This window comes from Rhinoraja longicauda, chromosome 9 (genome assembly GCF_053455715.1).
Source record: "Rhinoraja longicauda isolate Sanriku21f chromosome 9, sRhiLon1.1, whole genome shotgun sequence".
Taxonomy (NCBI): domain Eukaryota; kingdom Metazoa; phylum Chordata; class Chondrichthyes; order Rajiformes; family Arhynchobatidae; genus Rhinoraja; species Rhinoraja longicauda.
In genome coordinates this window covers 67,053,153-67,071,669 of record NC_135961.1, presented here as the reverse complement: position 1 = coordinate 67,071,669, position 18,517 = coordinate 67,053,153, and the positions used below count along the sequence as shown (strand labels likewise).

The following is an 18,517-nucleotide window of genomic DNA, read 5'->3' as shown; positions in this document are numbered from 1 at the left end:
TAGTGTTAATGTGCGGGGATCGCTGGTCGGCACGGACCCCGTGGGCCGAAGGGCCTGCTTCCGCGCTGTATCTCCAAAAAATTGGACAAAAACTGGCTAACAACCAGCAAAGCTGGACTTTAATTTTGCTCGCGAGGCAGTGTTACCAGTGGAATTTTGAACTTTTCAATCGTTGCCTGTTATTCTCTGAGCTTCAACTCTTGCCTTTCATTCGTGCTCAACTGCATGAAGCTGGCTGAATTACCCAGAGTGTTGTGAAAGCAATTTTGTTACCAAAATAGAGTAACGCTGTGTGGCGTTTTAGACCAAAGCTTTTTATCTCTCAACTGAAGGTGCTATAATGGTTTGGAATATGACAGATGTAAATGTGGCCTCATTCAACGCATCAAATGCGTTTCTTCAGAACACTGCAAGAACAAAGACTCTGCGGCAGCAGGTTTCAAAGAACGTTGTCGGGCTTTTCAAAAGAGCAGCGCAGTCAGTGCCAGATAATTGAAAAGAATCATTTTCCTGATGCAAATAGAATATTGTTACTGTGTTGTGGAAACCAAAAACAAAAAGCCCATATCTATTTTCCAGCCATCTGTCCCTATCACTTAACTGCTAATTCCACTGAATCTACCACACCAACAACAGGCCTCCCAACCTGCCTGATTCACGGTCACACGGAGATATCACGCGAGCCTAATGCTACTCAAGCACAAATTAGAAGTAACACTAGCAAGTTTGCAGATGACACAAAGCTGGGCGGCAGTGTGAACTGTGAAGGGGATTGCAGGGTGACTTGGACAGGTTGGGTGAGTGGGCAGAAGCGTGGCAGACGCAGTACAATGTAGATAAATGTGAGGTCATCCATTTTGGTGGCAAAAACAAGGAGGCAGATTGTTATCTCAATGGTGTCAGATTAGGTAAAGGGGAAGTGCAACGAGACCTGGGTGTCCTTATACACCAGTCACTGAAAGTAAGTGTGCAGGTATAGCAGGCAGTGAAGAAAGCTAATGGCATGTTGGCCTTCATAACGAGAGGATTTGAGTATAGGAACAAAGAGGTCCTGGACTGGACTTTTGTCCTGGACTCGCTCCTGGAAACATGAGGGTTAACTCCCATTTTAATTTTTAACGTAAAGTTGCCACGGGATTTTGTTACATGCCCACTGCAGATGAAAGAGATAACTTTGTGCTGAACACTTCGTCTGAAAGGTAGCAACAACTGCAGTGATCATTAGAATGTGAGCCAAAATTTCAATCCCAAGCCTTGGAGACGTGCTGTAGATGGACACAGAGTGCTGGAGTAACTCAGCGGGACAGGCAGCATCTCTGGAGAAAAGGAATGGGTGACGTTTCGGGTTGAGAGCCTTCTTCTGATCGGAGCAGTCTGATAGGAAGGGTTCCAAGCCAAAACGCCACCTCTTCCTTTTCTCCAGAGATAGAAACATAGAAACATCGAAAATAGGTGCAGGAAGTTGGCCATTCGGCCCTTCAAGCCAGCACCATCATTCTAAATGATCATGGTTGATCATCCAAAATCAGTACCACGTTCCGGCTTTTACCCCATATCCCTTGATTCCCTTAGCCCGAAGAGCTAAATCGAACTCTCTCTTGAAAACAGAGATGCTGCCTGTCCCGCTGAGTTACTCCAGCATTTTGTGTCTATCTTGGGTGTAAACCAGCATCTGTAGTTCCTCCCTACACACTTGGAGATGTACTCTTCTGACTCAGAGTTGAAAACGCTGCCGGGTGGGGATAAGCAATAATGATCTGAACCAATAACCATCTTTCGTTTAAAAGAAAAAACAGCAATTGCTGCAAAGAAGAGCACTTTGCCTTGATTAGAAATCAGTAAACCCATCAGAATCATTGCCTGGCCCTTGATTGAGTCTCTCCCACCATGAAGCGAGTTGTCATGGCTACAAGTCAACATGATGCAAGGGGACCATCTGCTGAGATGAAAGGATGTCAGCTTTAAAAGTGGGGAATCTCGTGCGTCAATGCAGCTGTTGATGATGACACCCGTTTCCACAGCGGTGGGGAATCTGTATCCTTCCTGTTGGCCACCATCGGCCACTGCTGTCTTGCGCCCATTTTTAAGCAAGGTTCTGACGCACCAGAGAAGGACGACCGCACACAGAACCAGGAGCGGGCCAATTAGCTCCACAAGCCCTTGGCGTCATTTAATGAGATCATTGCAATTCCGAGCCCGTGCTCCAGAAACCTGCTTTTTCTCAGTATCCGTGCAAAACCCACCTACTCATCTCAGATACAAGATTCACATCTGGTCGAGCGTTGACTGTCATTTGTCGAAGAGAGTGGTACCCTGCCAATAACCTCTGATTGCCCCTTTTCTGGGGCTACGTCCACTATCTGTCCACGGGCATCCTGGGGGATATCCGGGACCGCGGGGGGGGGGGGGGGGGGGGTTGAATGCATCCTGGACAAGGATTGTAACATAGTTGTTTATAACAATAGACAATAGGTGCAGGAGGAGGCCATTCAGCCCTTCGAGCCAGCACCACCATTCGATGTGATCATGGCTGATTATCCACAATCAGTACCCCGTTCCTGCCTTCTCCCCATATCCCCTGACTCCGCTATCCTTAAGAGCTCTATCTAGCTCTCTCTTGAATGCATTCAGAGAATTGGCCTCCACTGCCTTCTGAGGCAGAGAATTCCACAGATTCACAACTCTCTGACTGAAAAAGTTTTTCCTCATCTCCGTTCTAAAAGGCCTACCCCTTATTCTTAAACTGTTTAGTAGTTCATTTAATATATTTGTTTGTCTTGTATTGTGGTGGTGGGTTCTGGTTGTTTTATTGTATTGTAAATATTATTTTGAATAATCGAATACATTTTTTGATTAAAATAAATAATAACCTCTGATGCTGGTCTCACCGATTAGTAGAAGTCTATTTCTCTTTCTATCCGATCAGTTCTGATTATTATGTTGAAAACTTCATTCAAATCTTGACCTTCAACATAATAATCAGAACTGATCGGATAGTAAGAGAAATAGACTTCTACTAATTGGTGAGTCCAGCATCAGAGGTTATTATTTCTTTTAATAATTCCTGGGAACATTGCCCATTGTCAGAGATCAATGTCTGATGCTTTGATATCTTAATATGCTTGCATAAATCTCTTTGGATTCTGCCTTTACCTTATCTGCCAGCAGAGCTATGTTTAGTTTACTTTAGTTTAGAGATACAGGGTGGAAACAGGCCCTTCGGCCCACTGAGTCCGGGCCGACCAGCGACCCCCCTCGCACATTAACACTATTCTACACACACGAAAGACAATTTTACAATTTTACCAAGCCAATTAAGCTACAAACCTGCACGTCTTTGGAGTGTGGGAGGAAGCAGAAGCTCCCGGGGAAAACCCACGCAGTTCACGGGGAGAACGTATAAACCTGGAACCCGGGTCTCTGGCACTGTGAGGCAGCAACTCTACCGCTGCACCACCATGTCATGTATCCTCTTTGCCATGTCGATTCCCTCTTTAGAGTACGCCTCCACCTCCTGTGCTTCTCAATGGATGCACTTGATCCAACTGCCTATACCTGATATCGGCCTCCTTTTTTATGACCCGTGCCTCAATATCTCTTGTCATTCAGTCTTGCCCTTCACTCTAACAGGAACATGTTGGTCCTGAACTCTCACAATCTCTTGTTTGAAACCCTTTGTCCCACTGAGTCCACGCCAGCCGTTAATCTATTACCCACTGGACCCACTGAGTCCACGCCAGCCGTTCACACCATTTCTATGTTATCCCACTTCCTCATCAGAATTAAAGAACGTTCTTTCAGGAAGGAGATGAGGAGAAATTTATTTAGTCAGAGGGTGGTGAATCTGTGGAATTCTTTTCCACAGAAGGCTGTGGAGGTCGTCAATTGATATGTTTAAGGCAGAGACAGATCGATTCTTGATTAGTACGGGTGTCAGAGGTTTATGGGGAGAAGGCAGGAGCTCGGGGTTAGGAGGGAGAGATAGATCAGCCATGATTGAATGGTTGAGTAGACTTGGGTAGACTGATGGGACTGAAGGCTGATAAATCCCCAGGGCCTGATGGTCTGCATCCCAGGGTACTTAAGGAGGTGGCTCTAGAAATAGTGGAAGCATTGGAGATCATTTTTCAATGTTCTATAGATTCAGGATCAGTTCCTGTGGATTGGAGGTTAGCAAATGTTATCCCACTTTTTAAGAAAGGAGGGAGAGAGAAAACGGGTAATTATAGACCAGTTAGTCTGACATCAGTGGTGGGGAAGATGCTGGAGTCAATTATAAAAGACGAAATTGCTGAGCATTTGGATAGCAGTAACAGGATCATTCCGAGTCAGCATGGATTTACGAAGGGGAAATCATGCTTGACAAATCTACTGGAATTTTTTGAGGATGTAACTAGGAAAATTGACAGGGGAGAGTCAGTGGATGTGGTGTACCTCGAATTTCAGAAAGCCTTCGACAAGGTCCCACATAGGAGATTAGTGGGCAAAATTAGGGCACATGGTATTGGGGGTAGGGTACTGACATGGATAGAAAATTGGTTGACAGACAGAAAGCAAAGAGTGGGGATAAATGGGTCCCTTTCGGAATGGCAGGCAGTGACCAGTGGGGTACCGCAAGGTTCGGTGCTGGGACCCCAGCTATTTACGATATACATTAATGACTTAGACGAAGGGATTAAAAGTACCATTAGCAAATTTGCAGATGATACTAAGCTGGGGGGTAGTGTGAATTGTGAGGAAGATGCAATAAGGCTGCAGGGTGACTTGGACAGGTTGTGTGAGTGGGCGGATACATGGCAGATGCAGTATAATGTAGATAAGTGTGAGGTTATTCACTTTGGAAGTAAGAATAGAAAGGCAGATTATTATCTGAATGGTGTCAAGTTAGGAGGAGGGGGAGTTCAACGAGATCTGGGTGTCCTAGTGCATCAGTCAATGAAAGGAAGCATGCAGGTACAGCAGGCAGTGAAGAAAGCCAATGGAATGTTGGCCTTCATAACAAGAGGAGTTGAGTATAGGAGCAAAGAGGTCCTTCTACAGTTGTACCGGGCCCTGGTGAGACCGCACCTGGAGTACTGTGTGCAGTTTTGGTCTCCAAATTTGAGGAAGGATATTCTTGCTATGGAGGGCGTGCAGCGTAGGTTCACTAGGTTAATTCCTAGAATGGCGGGATTGTCGTATGTTGAAAGGTTGGAGCGATTGGGTTTGTATACACTGGAATTTAGAAGGACGAGGGGGGATCTTATTGAAACATATAAGATAATTAGGGGATTGGACCCATTAGAGGCAGGAAACATGTTCCCAATGTTGGGGGAGTCCAGAACAAGGGGCCACAGTTTAAGAATAAGGGGTAGGCCATTTAGAACGGAGATGAGGAAGAACTTTTTCAGTCAGAGAGTGGTGAAGGTGTGGAATTCTCTGCCTCAGAAGGCAGTGGAGGCCAGTTCGTTCGATGCTTTCAAGAGAGAGCTGGATAGAGCTCTTAAGGATAGCGGAGTGAGGGGGTATGGGGAGAAGGCAGGAACGGGGTACTGATTGAGAGTGATCAGCCATGATCGCATTGAATGGCGGTGCTGGCTCGAAGGGCTGAATGGCCTACTCCTGCACCTATTGTCTATTGTCTATTGTCTATTGTCTATTGAATGGCCTGATTCTACTCCTATCCCTTATGACCTTATGATCCACTCCCTCACACAGGGAGCTATTTACAGAGGGCTGATTAACCTACAAACCCATGTCTTTGGGATGTGGGCGGAAACCGGAGCAGCCGGTAGAAACCCACGCGGTCAAACGGAGAACGTGCAAACTCCACACAGACAGCACCCGAGGGCAGGATCGGACCTGTGTCTCTGGAGCAGTGAGGCATCGATTGCCATTTTTGCGAAGTTGTCACAATGTTTTGGAAGGGCTGAGATGAACAATGGTTAGACAAGCAGCTTAGAACGAGGGCTGTGTTTGTACTTTCAGTAGCTGGACATTAATCCTCAATTAACGCGTGCATTTAGAGCTGCGTTGGATCAGAGCTTTTGTCCCCTCTGGGGGTCTGCATTCGCGTGAAGCTACTTTTGCAGTGAATTAGGAATCTGTAAACACGAAGCAGGCAGTTCAAAGCGAAACGCTTTCAGCATATGATTTCATGCTTCGCTTTTAACCTTGAAACAATACTGCAGTCTGTAATTGAGGTGACATCTGCTCCTTGCGGTCAGGGATACCAAAAACATCTCCTGCTTATAGTTGAAGATAGAGACAAAATGCTGGAGTAACTCAGTGGGTCAGGCAGCATCTCTGGAGAGAAGGAAAGCGTGAGTGTGTTCGGGGAGCGGGGCCGAGTGTGTTCGCCTAACGGAGGCTTGCGTGGCAACCCACCTCCCGTCCCGGGCGGCCGCCATTGGTGGAGCGGGAGCACGCGGCTGCTGGCTGGGTGAGGTCAGGTGGGGCGCGGGGCGGTGACGTCACCTTGTCCCGTACTTGGGAGTGAGGTAGTTGGCAACCCCTACGTACAGCGCAATGGTATGAACCTTGAATTCTCCATTTTTAATTAGCTGATAATTTATAGAGCGGAGACTGAATGATTTGTGTTAGCCAGAGGGAGTGAAGAATAAGGAGCAAAAGTGACAACAAAGAGTCCGAGCGCAGATCAGGCATGATCGCGCTGAATGCCTGCACGGCTGGACAATAGACAATACACAATAGGTGCAGGAGGAGGCCATTCGGCCCTTCGAGCCAGCACCGCCATTCACCGTGATCATGGCTGATCATTCACAATCAGTACCCCGTTTCTGCCTTCTCCCCGCATCCCTTGACTCCGCTATCATTAAGAGCTCTATCTAGCTCTCTCTTGAAAGCATCCAGAGAATTGGCCTCCACCGCCTTCTGAGGCAGAGAATTCCACAGATTCACAACTCTCTGAGTGAAAAAGTTTTTCCTCATCTCCGTTCTAAATGGCCTCCCCCTTATTCTTAAGCTGTGACCCCTGGTTCGGGACTCCCCCAACATCGGGAACGTGTTTCCTGCCTCTAGCGTGTCCAAAGCCCTTAATAATCTTATATGTTTCAATAAGATCCCCTCTCATCCTTCTAAATTCCAGTGTATACAAGCCCAGTCACTGAGTGATCTTGAATGTAATGACCCCAGCGCTTAACAGCAGGCTGTCTTTGCCAGATGCTGGTTCAATAGCAAGATGCTGGTTTAAATCGAAAGTAGACTCAAAGAAGGGTCTCGACCCGAAACGTCACCCATTCCTTCTCTCCTGAGATGCTGCCTGACCCGCTAAGTTACTCCAGCTTTTTGTGATACCTTCGATTTGTACCAGCATCTGCAGTTTTTTTCCTACACACCCTGTCGCCGGTTTGTGGTTTGTCCCTCCTCGGACCACTGTCGGTAGGTTCTCACCATTGCTGACCGGGAGCACCCCACAAGCCTTAGACTTGCAGTCACAGGGAGAACGTATAAATCCGTACAGACAGCACCCGTAGTCAGGATGGAATCCGGGGCTCTGGCGCTGTGAGGCAGTAACTCTACCGCTGCGCCACCGTGCCGACCGAAGCCTGAGCTCTTTAATTCCAACTAGACCAAGTGGACCCGTTAGGCCCAAAACTCTCCTGCATTGGTGCAGCACCCTCTCCCCCCCCCTTCCCCCTCCCCAACCTCCTCCACCCCCCTCCATCCTCCCCTCCCTCCACCCCTCTCCCCCCTTCCCCTCCCCCCCACTCCATCCCCCTCAACACCCCTTATCCTCTCACACAGTGGAACCTGAAACATAAGGTTCATTTGATTTCACAGACACACGCCTGTAAGCTTTGGCGATTGCTTTCAGAGCTCCCTTCACAATTGATTTACTGGGAGAGGTGGAGGGGGAACAAATAGAGATGGGCAGGGATATCAGATGGTGCCAGACGCAAGTTAACAGGTCACACTAACACAAGCAAACTGGAGGAACAGCACATCATGTTCTGCTAGGGTGGCATACAACTACGGTTGCCAACTGTCCCGTATTAGCCGTATTTCCCGTATTTTGGGCTACATTGGTTTGCCCCATACGTGACCGCCCTTGTCCCGTATTAGGCCCGCGGGCCGCTGTCGGCCGGGACAGTGTAGGCTAACGGAGTGTGTTCGGGGAGCAGGGCCGAGTGTGTTCGCCTAACGGAGGTTGCGTAGCAACCCACCTCCTGTGGGTCAAAAATGGAGAATTCAATGTTCATACCATTGCGCTGTATGTAGGGGTTGCCAACTATCTCACTCCCAAATACGGGACAAGGTGACGTCACCGCCCCGCGCCCCACGTGACCTCACCCAGCCAGCGGCCGTCATTGGTGGAGCGGGAGCACGCGGCCGCTGGCTGGGTGAGGTCTACCTTCAATTTAAACCAGCATCTGCAATTTTTTTTCCCCACTAGAATCCAAATCCTACAATAATCTACCAAACGCCGTTTTCTCCATCTTGTTCTCAATTCCCCAATCTGCCCACTCCCCTACGCACAAGGGACAAATTTCAGAGGGCCAATTAACCTGAAAAACAACAGGCATTTGAGATGTGGGAGGAAATCGGAGCGCCTGGTGGAAACCCATGCGATCATAGAGAGAGCGTGCAAACTCCACACAGATAATGCCTGGTGTCAGGGCCAATCCCTGGTGCCTAGAGGTGTGCAGCAGCAGCTCTACCTGCTGCACCACTTCTCCCATATATATATTGTCCACAGGGGTAATAATAACAAGGGGCAACATGGTGGCGCAGCGGTAGAGTTGCTGCCTTACAGTGAATGCAGCGCCGGAGACTCAGGTTCGACCCCGACTACGGGCACCGTCTGTACGGAGTTTGTACGTTCTCCCCGTGACCTGCGTGGGTTTTCTCCGAGATCTTCGCTTTCCTCCCACACTCCAAAGACGTGCAGGTACGTAGGTTAATTGGCTGGGCAAATGTTTTAAAAAAATTGTCCCAAGGGTGTAGGATAGTGTTAATGTGCGTGGATCGCTGGGCGGCAAGGACCTGGTGGGCCGAAGGGCCTGTTTACGCGCTGTATCTCTAAAAAAAAAAGGATAGCAGTGGTGGCCATTTCCTTCTCTATAAGTGAAATGAAATGTCACAACCATACCTTGCCAATTTGCTCAGCTCCTCTGCAGTCAGCACACTGGATCGATTGTGGCGTTGATGGAACACCTCTGCTTCTGGACTGACAGACTTTACCTTTGCCTGAAGAGATGAGAGAAAACCTCATTACACATGTCACCACAGAAAATAGTCAAATTGGAGGAGAAGCACCTCATATTTCACTTGGGCAGCTTGCAACCCAGCTCTATGACTATTGACGTCTCTAACTTCAAGTAACCCTTGCATCCCCCCTCTCACTACATCCCTCCCCCACCCTGGTCGTCTGACTAGTTTCACTAGGTAGACACAAAATGCTGGAGTAACTCAGCGGGTCAGGCAGCATCTCTGGGGAGAAGGAATAGGTGACTTTTCATGTCGAGACCCTTCTTCAGACTGAAGAAGGGTCTCGACTCAAAACGTCACCTATTCCTGTTTTAGAGATACAGCGCAGGAACAGGCCCTTCGGCCCACCGGGTCCGCGCCGCCCAACGATCCCCGCACACTAACACTATCCTAAACACACTAGGGACAATTTTTCCATTTGCCCAGCCAATTAACCTACATACCTGTACGTCTTTGGAGTGTGGGAGGAAACCGAAGATCTCGGAGAAAACCCACGCAGGTCACGGGGAGAACGTACAAATTCCGTACAGACGGCGCCCGTAGTCAGGATCGAACCTGAGTCTCCGGCGCTGCATTCGCTGTAAGGCAGCAGCTCTACCACTGCGCAGTCGTGCCACCCTTCAGTCTGAAGAAGGGTCGCGACTCAAAACGTCACCTATTCCTTCTCTCCCGGGATGCTGCCTGACCCGCTGAGATACTCCAGCATTTTGTGTCTGCCTTTGATTTAGACCAGCATCTGCAGTTTTTTTCCTACTGACTAATTTCACTATTGTCCTGCTTAGTTCCACTGTTTTACTCGTTAAATCACCCGTTATCATCTTCTCCACAGCCAACAATGGACCATTGTGGGCTCCACCTTTCCATGGTCGCCGTTGCCGACTCTGATTTGTCCTTTTGCATACCTTTCATTCAATTGTTCTTGGTACCTCTTCACATCTCTAGTTTCCCTCTCCCCTGACTCAGTCTGAAGAAGGGTCTCGACTCGAAACATCACCTATTCCTTTTCTCCAGACATTTAGATTTTTTTTAGATTTAACCCGCACATTAACATTATCCTACCCACACTAGGGACATTTTTTTTACATTTACCCAGTCAATTAACCTACATACCTGTACGTCTTTGGAGTGTGGGAGGAAACCGAAGATCTCGGAGAAAACCCACGCATGTCACGGGGAGAACGTACAAACTCCGTACAGACGGCGCCCGTAGTCAGGATTGAACCTGAGTCTCCGGCGCTGCATTCGCTGTAAGGCAGCAACTCTACCGCTGCGCCACCGTGCCGCCTAACCCGCTGAGTTATTCCAGCATTTTGTGTCTATTTTCAGTTCAAAACCAATCTGCAAACTCAGACCATCAAAACTCCCCCCCCCCCCCCCCCCCTCTGCTATACATTGAAATATTTGTTGTCAATAACTTTTTCTATTTGAAGCTGATCCACCTGTAATATCATCTCTGTTTCTTTGCATGGCTAGAATGCGTGGATGCCTTCCATAAGCTAGGGTACTGTCCGAGGCACCTCTACCCCACTGAGGACATTGGACCTTGTCTGTGGAACTGATGCGCTACAATGCTGAGAACTATATTCTCCACCCTGCATCTTGCCTTTTCCTCTATCTAGTGTTCTTAGAAACATAGAAAATAGGTGCAGGAGGAGGCCATTTGGCCCTTCGAGCCAGCACCGCCATTCATTGTGATCATGGCTGATCATCCACAATCAGTAACCCGTGCCTGCCTTCTCCCCATATCCCTTGATTCCGCTAGCCCCTAGAGCTTTATCTAACTCTCTTTTAAATTCATCCAGTGAATTGGTCTCCACTGCCTTCTGTGGCAGAGAATTGCACAAATTCACAACTCCCTGGGTGGAAGGATTGTATCTAATGTATTGTATTATCTGATCTGTTTGCATTTTCTCTTCTGCCCGCGTGTGCTCTGGTACCCCTCCATTCCCTGCATATCCATGTGCCAATCTAGAAAGCCTCTTAAATGCCACTACCACTTTCAGTGCCCGCCATAATGTTTGGGACAAAGACCCATCATTTATTTATTTGCCTCTGTATTCCACAATTTGAGATCTGTAATTAACAAAAATCACGTGGTTAAAGTGCACATTGTCAGATTTTAATAAAGGCCATTTTTATACATTTTGGTTTCACCATGTAGAAATTACAGCAGTGTTTATACATAGTCCCCCCCCCCACCCCCATTTCAGGGCACCATAATGTTTGGGACATGGACACCACCAGAGAAGACACCCAGCAACTGGTGATGTCCATGAATCGCAGACTTCAAGCAGTCATTGCATGCAAAGGATATGCAACAAAATACTAAACATCACTACTTTCACTTGCATGACATTGCTGTGTCCCAAACATTATCATTCCCTGAAATGGGGGTCTATGTATAAACACTGCTGTAATTTCTACATGGTGAAACCAAAATGTATAAAAATGGCCTTTATTAAAATATGACAATGTGCACTTTAACCACATGTGATTTTTTTTTTCTATTACAAATCTCAAATTGTGGAGTACAGAGGCAAATAAATAAATGATGGGTCTTTGTCCCCAAAAACACTATGGAGGGCACTGTAAATGCCATCTACCCCCACCACCATCGACTATTCTAGCACAACCACATCCACGTGAATGAAGTTTCAGTGCATGGAAAATGTAATGTTAAGGGCAGTAATCATGCATTCAAGAGAGAGCTAGATAGAACTCTTAAGGATAGCGAAGTCAGGGGGTATGGGGAGAAGGCAGGAACGGGGTACTGATTGAGAATGATCAGCCATGATCACATTGAATGGCGGTGCTGGCTCGAAGGGCCGAATGGCTTCCTCCTGCACCTATTGTCTATTGTAATCAAATTACAGCTAGCTGAATAGTTCTTGTGCATTATAGACAATAGACAATAGGTGCAGGAGGAGGCCATTCGGCCCTTCGAGCCAGCAGCGCCATTCAATGTGATCATGGCTGATCATTCTCAATCAGTACCCCGTTCCTGCCTTCTCCCCATACCCCCTGACTCCGCTATCCTTAAGAGCTCTATCCAGCTCTCTCTTGAATGCATTCAGAGAATTGGCCTCCACTGTTGGCCTCCACTGTTGCAGTCAGGCATGTTTATTAACCAGCAAAAGGTTTTCCAAACTTTGTTAGAACTATATAAGTGATTCATCTGTGGCTAAAATCGAAAGCACCATGTTGACCTCCACACGGCTGCTAATGACTTGTTAATTCAGACCTACAACATGTAAATCTTAATTTACAGTCCACCACAGTTGTTATGACTAACACTCAAAAATGTCTATAAATTATAAGTAACAAGTCAAACGGACACTGGCTGACTGCCAACATTTTCCACGTGAGAAGCTTCTAAATCTGATCAGTTTTCGGGGGCAAGAAAGTAGCACAACTAAGCTATTCATTTCATACATAGCAGCGGGGGAAGAGCACACCAGGTTATTCTGGGAAACACTCTCTTATCTCCGAGCTTGACTATCAATTAGCCTCTGTTCACTGTGTTGTCCTCAAAATGCTTTAAAAGTCTGAAGAAGGGTCTCGACCCGAAACGTCACCCATTCCTTCTCTCCAGAGATGCTGCCTGTCCCGCTGAGTTACTCCAGCATTTTGTGTCTTCTGTTATTTCTAACATCATTATACACCGATCAGCCAAAACATTATGACTACTGACAGGTGAAGTGAATCACATTGATTATCTTGTTACAATGGCACCTGTCAAGGGGTGGGATATATTAGGTAGCAAGTGAACAGTCAGTTCTTGAAGTTGATGTGTTGGATGCAGGAGAAATGGGCAGGAGTAAAGACCTGAGTGACTTTGACAAGGGTCAAATTGTTATGGCCAGACGACTGGGTCAGAGCATCTTTGAAACGGCAAGGCTTGTGGGGTGCTCCCGGTCAGCAGTGGTGAGTACCTATCGACAGTGGTCCGAGGAGGGACAAACCACAAACCGGCGACAGACAGCGTGTTGGGCGCCCAAGGCTCATCGATGCGCGAGGGCAACGAAGGTCGACTGTGGCACAAGTCGCAGAAAATTTAAATGGCGGTCACGGGAGGAATGTGTCACAATACACAGTGCATCGCACCCTGCTGCGTATGGGGCTGCACACGGAGGACCAACAGCATATTAGGCAGGTGGGCATAATGTTTTGGCTCATCAGGTCGTAATGTTGTGGCTGATCGGCGTAGAGCTCTTCCGATTACTGAGTGGTAACACCCACGTCACTGCGCAAACCAAAATAATGACTGCAGATAAATCTGGCTTTAAGGTGGTCGAGTTCAGCTCCAAACAGAAAGCACAAACAGAAAGAGCAAACATTCAGTTCTGTTAATGTGCTTGAGCAAAGTTTAGACACTTCAGGTCACATTGATCACACTCAACCTACCAGGCGTAGGCAAAGCAAACCCACGAGATTGGGCTAATTACAGGGCAAGTCCAGCTAATGTAACCTATTAGGCTGGATGGCTCATTGCTGGGAAGCAGCCAGAGTGGTTTCACAAATATCAAGTCATTTTGTTAATGCAGTGAAGAGGAATGTTTGCTGAGCACAAAGGAAAATAAGCACACACCACCAGGGCAAACACTTGATGCGCTATTTGCTGAGGGCTTTGTTATTCTGAAGCAGTGGCTTTTTAAACTGACACAGGCAGTTCTGTGTTCATTCATGGCACATTGACACGGCCAGCTTTTACCACACAACCCTAATTGCCTTATCGGGAGATATAATGATCCGCTCTCTTGAACTGCTTCACCTAGGGTTTGCCAACTTCCTCGCTCCCAAATAAGGGGCAAAGGGTGACCTCACCCGCCCCACGTCCTACGCGACCCCACCCAGCCAGCGGCCACGTGCTCCCGCTCCACCAATGACGGCCGCCATTGGTGGAGCGGGAGCACGTGGCCGCTGGCTGGGTGACGTCACCCTTTGTCCCTTATTTGGGAGTGAGGAAGTTGGCAACCCCACTAATGCAGGACAAGGGCGTTCCCGTACAGGACAAACTAATTCAGCCCAAAATACGGGATGTCCCGGCTAATACAGGACAGTTGGCAACCCTAGCTTCACCTAGTGGTTCTACTTAGAACAGGGGCGGCACAGTGACGCAGCGGTAGAGTTGCTGCCTTCCAGCGCCAGAGACCCGGGTTTGATCCTGACTACGGGACCTGTACTGTACAGAGTTTGGACCTTCTCAGCGTGACCTGCATGGGTTTTCTCTGAGATCTTCGGTTTCCTCCCACACTCCAAAGACGTACAGGTTTGTAGGTTGATTGACTTGATATAAATGTGAATTGTCCCTAGTGTGTGTAGGATAGTGCTAATGTGCGGGGATCGCTGGTCGGCGCGGACTCGGTAGGCCGAAGGGCCTGTTTCCGCGCTGTATCTCTAAACTAAACTAAACGAAGTACAGGAAAAAAAACTGCAGATGCTGGTTTAAATCAAAGGTAGACACAAAATACTGGAGTAACTCAGCGAGTCAGGCAGGATCTCTGGAGAGAAGGAATGGGTGACGTTTTGTCTTGACTCGGGCGGCACGGTGGCGCAGCGGTAGAGTTGCTGCCTTACAGCGAATGCAGCGCCAGAGACTCAGGTCCGATCCTGACTACGGGTGCTGTCTGTACGGAGTTTGTACGTTCTCCCCGTGACCTGCGTGGGTTTTGTCCGAGATCTTCGGTTTCCTCCCACACTCCAAAGACGTACAGGTATGTAGGTTAATTGGCTTGGCAAATGTAAAAATTGTCCCTAGTGGGTGTAGGATAGTATTAGTGTGCGGGGATCGCTGGGCGGTGCGGACCCGGTGGGCCGAAGGGCCTGTTTCTGCGCTGTATCTCTAAATCTAAAATAAAATCTGAAACGTCACCCATTCCTTCTCTCCCGGGATGCTGCCTGACCCACTGAGTTACTCTAGTATTTTGTGTCTACCTCAAACGAAGTACATAACATGAACAGGTCCTTCAGCCCACAATGTCTGCACAGAACATGATGCCAAATTAAACTAATCTCCTCTGCCTTCAAGTGATCCATATCCCTTCACTCCTTGCATATCCATCCAGAAGCCTCTTAAATGCCACTAACCTATCTGCTTCCACCACCACCCCCAGTTCCTGGTACACACCACACTGCTCTGCACAATACCTTTAAACTTTGACACCCGCACCGTAAAGCTCCTTGACATTTCCACCTTGGGGAAAAAGGTTCTGACTGTCTACTCTATCTATGCTTCCCATAATTTTATTTACTTGTATCTGGTCTCCCATCAGCCTCTGACGTTCCAGAGAAAATAATTGGAGGTGCTCCACGGGGCTGTCGAGCCAGGAGCATCACGCTGGTGAAGAAACAATGACGGAGGAATAAATTCTTGGTCATCTGTTGCCGACCCTCCTTTGCTTTGTATTATCTCCAGTTCCCTCCCCTCAGCTTTCAGTGTCAAGAAGAGTGCCGACCCAAAACTTCACCCATCCTTTTTCTCCAGAGATGCTGCCTAACCTGCTGAGTTACTCCAGCACTCTGTGTCTATCTTTGATGAAGGAGTAGGGTATTGGCAACACCACCAGGCTCTCCTCTGTCATCAGACTCCTGAACGGTCCTGCTGTGAGCTAGGGTATAGCCCGATCTTCCAACCTAACCCATTGTGGGGAAAAAAAGACACAAACTGCTAGATTGCTTTTTTTGTAAACCTGCTAGATGCAGGAAAAATGTTCCCAAAGTTGGGGGAGTCCAGAACCAGGGGCCACACACACAGTCTAAGAATAAAGGGGAGACCATTTAAAACTGAGATGGTGAGAAAAAACTTTTCCACCCGGAGAGTTGTGAATTTGTAGAATTCTCTGCCACTGAAGGCAGTGGAGGCCAATTCACTGGATGAATTTAAAAGAGAGTTTGATAGAGCTCTAAGGGCTAACGGAATCAACGGATATGGGGAGAAGGCAGGCACGGGGTACTGATTGTGGATGATCAGCCATGATCACATTGAATGGCGGTGCTGGCTCGAAGGGCTAAATGGCCTCCTCCTGCACCTATTTTCTATGTATCTATGTAACACCTGCGGTTCCTTGTTTCTCTCCCAATGGGATTTTTCTCTGTAACTGTTATGTTGCAATGCTTCAAAACTACATTCTGTAATCTCTTTTTTTTGTCCATTCTACCTATTGTACTTGTGTTAAGCTTGATTGTATTCACATCCTATTTGATTTGATGGCACGCAAACAAAAGCTTTTCATGGTACACATGACAATAATAAAAGCCTGTACCAAAACCAATGCCCCACTGCCAGCAATCCCAGACAGATGGCATCAGGAAACAGTCGGTCTGCCAGTATTGCATCTGATTCCCAATGCCAGGCCAGTTTCATCTTCCTGCCGTTTCATTCCCTGGCTGTCTGCACTCTGTCTGATAAACAGAACCAATTATGAGACGGGCAGATCTCTCTTTTGAAGGCAGCAGTGAATTACGAGGGGAACACAAGGGACTGCAGATGCTGGATTCTCCAGCGGTACTGATTGAGAATGATCAGCCATGATCACATTGAATGGCGGTGCTGGCTCGAAGGGCCAAATGGCCTACTCCTGCACCTATTGTCTATTGTGTATTATTTGGGGAAGCTGTCTACGGGGATGTGAAACCTGCAATGCATCCTCTGTGTTGTGGAGTCCTGGCATGATGAGGAAATAAATGTAGACGCTGGTAAGAGAGAACAGTTGTGCTAACTGATGGATTGTGTAGTGCAGAGATGGAGCTTAGGTTCAGGTTTATTATTGTCACATGTACCAAGCTACAGGGAAAAGCTTTGCTTTGCGTGCTATCCAAACAGTTCAGATAATACTGAACATAAATACAATCAAATACAACAAGTACAAAGGGGAAGATACAGAGTGCAGAATATAGTTCTCAGCATTGTAGCGCACCAGTTCCAGAGACAAAGTCCAATGCCCGCAATGGGGTAGAGGTGAATCGGACAGTACCCTAGCTTGTGGAAGCCTGATAACAGAGCCTGATAACAGAGGGGAATAAGCTGTTTCTGAGTCTGGTGGTGGGTGCGGGCTTTCAAGCCTTTGTAACTTCTGCCCAACAGCAACAGGAAGACGAAGGAATGGCCGGGGTGGGACACATCTTTGATTATATTGGCTGCTTTTCCAAGGCGGCATGAAATGCAGTTATCAAGTCATACAGCATGAAAACATGACCTTCGGCCCAACAGGTCCATACCATCTAAGATGGAGTCACAATCACGATCACAATAATACTTTATTGCAAAACAATCGCATCTCCGACCCCCTCCCCCAACCCCCCACGTAAAACAAACTAGAGAACATTAACACAAACTTTAAAAACTTACCAAAAATAACAAGAACAGTTTGAAAAGGACAGACAGACTGTAGGCGAGGCAGCCATCGCGCGGCGCCCCCTGGTGGTGGAGTCAGTCATCAATCTGATCACAGAACATTACTCTGTATTAAACAAGTGCTTCCAGCAATTGCAACACACAATTTGATGCATTTACACGCACCTCCCACTGAGTGGTGGAAATGCTAGTCCCTCAAACCACTCCCTGACTTTTGAATTCCAAACAAATGACACTGTTCTGAACAATATTCTCAGTCGATGTGGCTGCTCGGAGTCTTACCAGAGAACAAAATGTTGACCAGCACGACAAAGAGGTCAAATGTTGAGACACACACAGCTACACTTGCAGAGACAAGGGGAAAGTGCTTCGTTTGTCAAGGACATTGTCTATTTACAAGACTGCGCGCTGCAGATAACACAGATTGTGAAGGAAACCCATTGCAACAAGTGGGTAACATGTCCCTTCAATCCTGATGCACAGAGCAGTGTGTACAGATAAGGAAGACGTGAGAGATGAGCATTAATATCAAGTGATTTGTTGGCTATATGTGTTTTGGAATGCACTGCCATGGATGGTGGTGGTGTTTAAGAATCTTTCTTTGTTTAGAGATACAGCGCAGAAACAGGCCCTTCGGCCCACCGGGTCCACGCCGACCAGCGATCCCCGCACACTAACACCATCCTACACACACTAGGGACAATTTTTACATTTACCAAACCAATTAACCTACAGACCTGCACGTCTTTGGAGTGTGGGACGAAACTGAAGATCTCGGAGAAAACCCACAAGATTTCACGGTCTCGGGGACCAGCTTTTTGTGATACCTTCGATCTGTACCAGCATCTGCAGTTATTTTCCTACACAACTAAAAGCTAACCGTTATCACAGCCTTTCCTCATTCTTGTACCTCTAGAAAATAATTGTCTGCATGAAGGGTACATGGCATGATAA

At 47.5% G+C, this 18,517-nt stretch overlaps 1 protein-coding gene across 1 annotated transcript in view; it reads right to left on the bottom strand.

The window, feature by feature from the left end:
* LOC144597081 (uncharacterized) overlaps positions 1-18,517 on the bottom strand; it is a 104,102-nt gene that overhangs the window by 55,998 nt on the left and 29,587 nt on the right. The window contains exon 5 of the mRNA XM_078405997.1: positions 9,092-9,189. Coding sequence (XP_078262123.1) covers positions 9,092-9,189 — 98 coding nt within the window. The remainder of the gene's footprint in view (positions 1-9,091; positions 9,190-18,517) is intronic.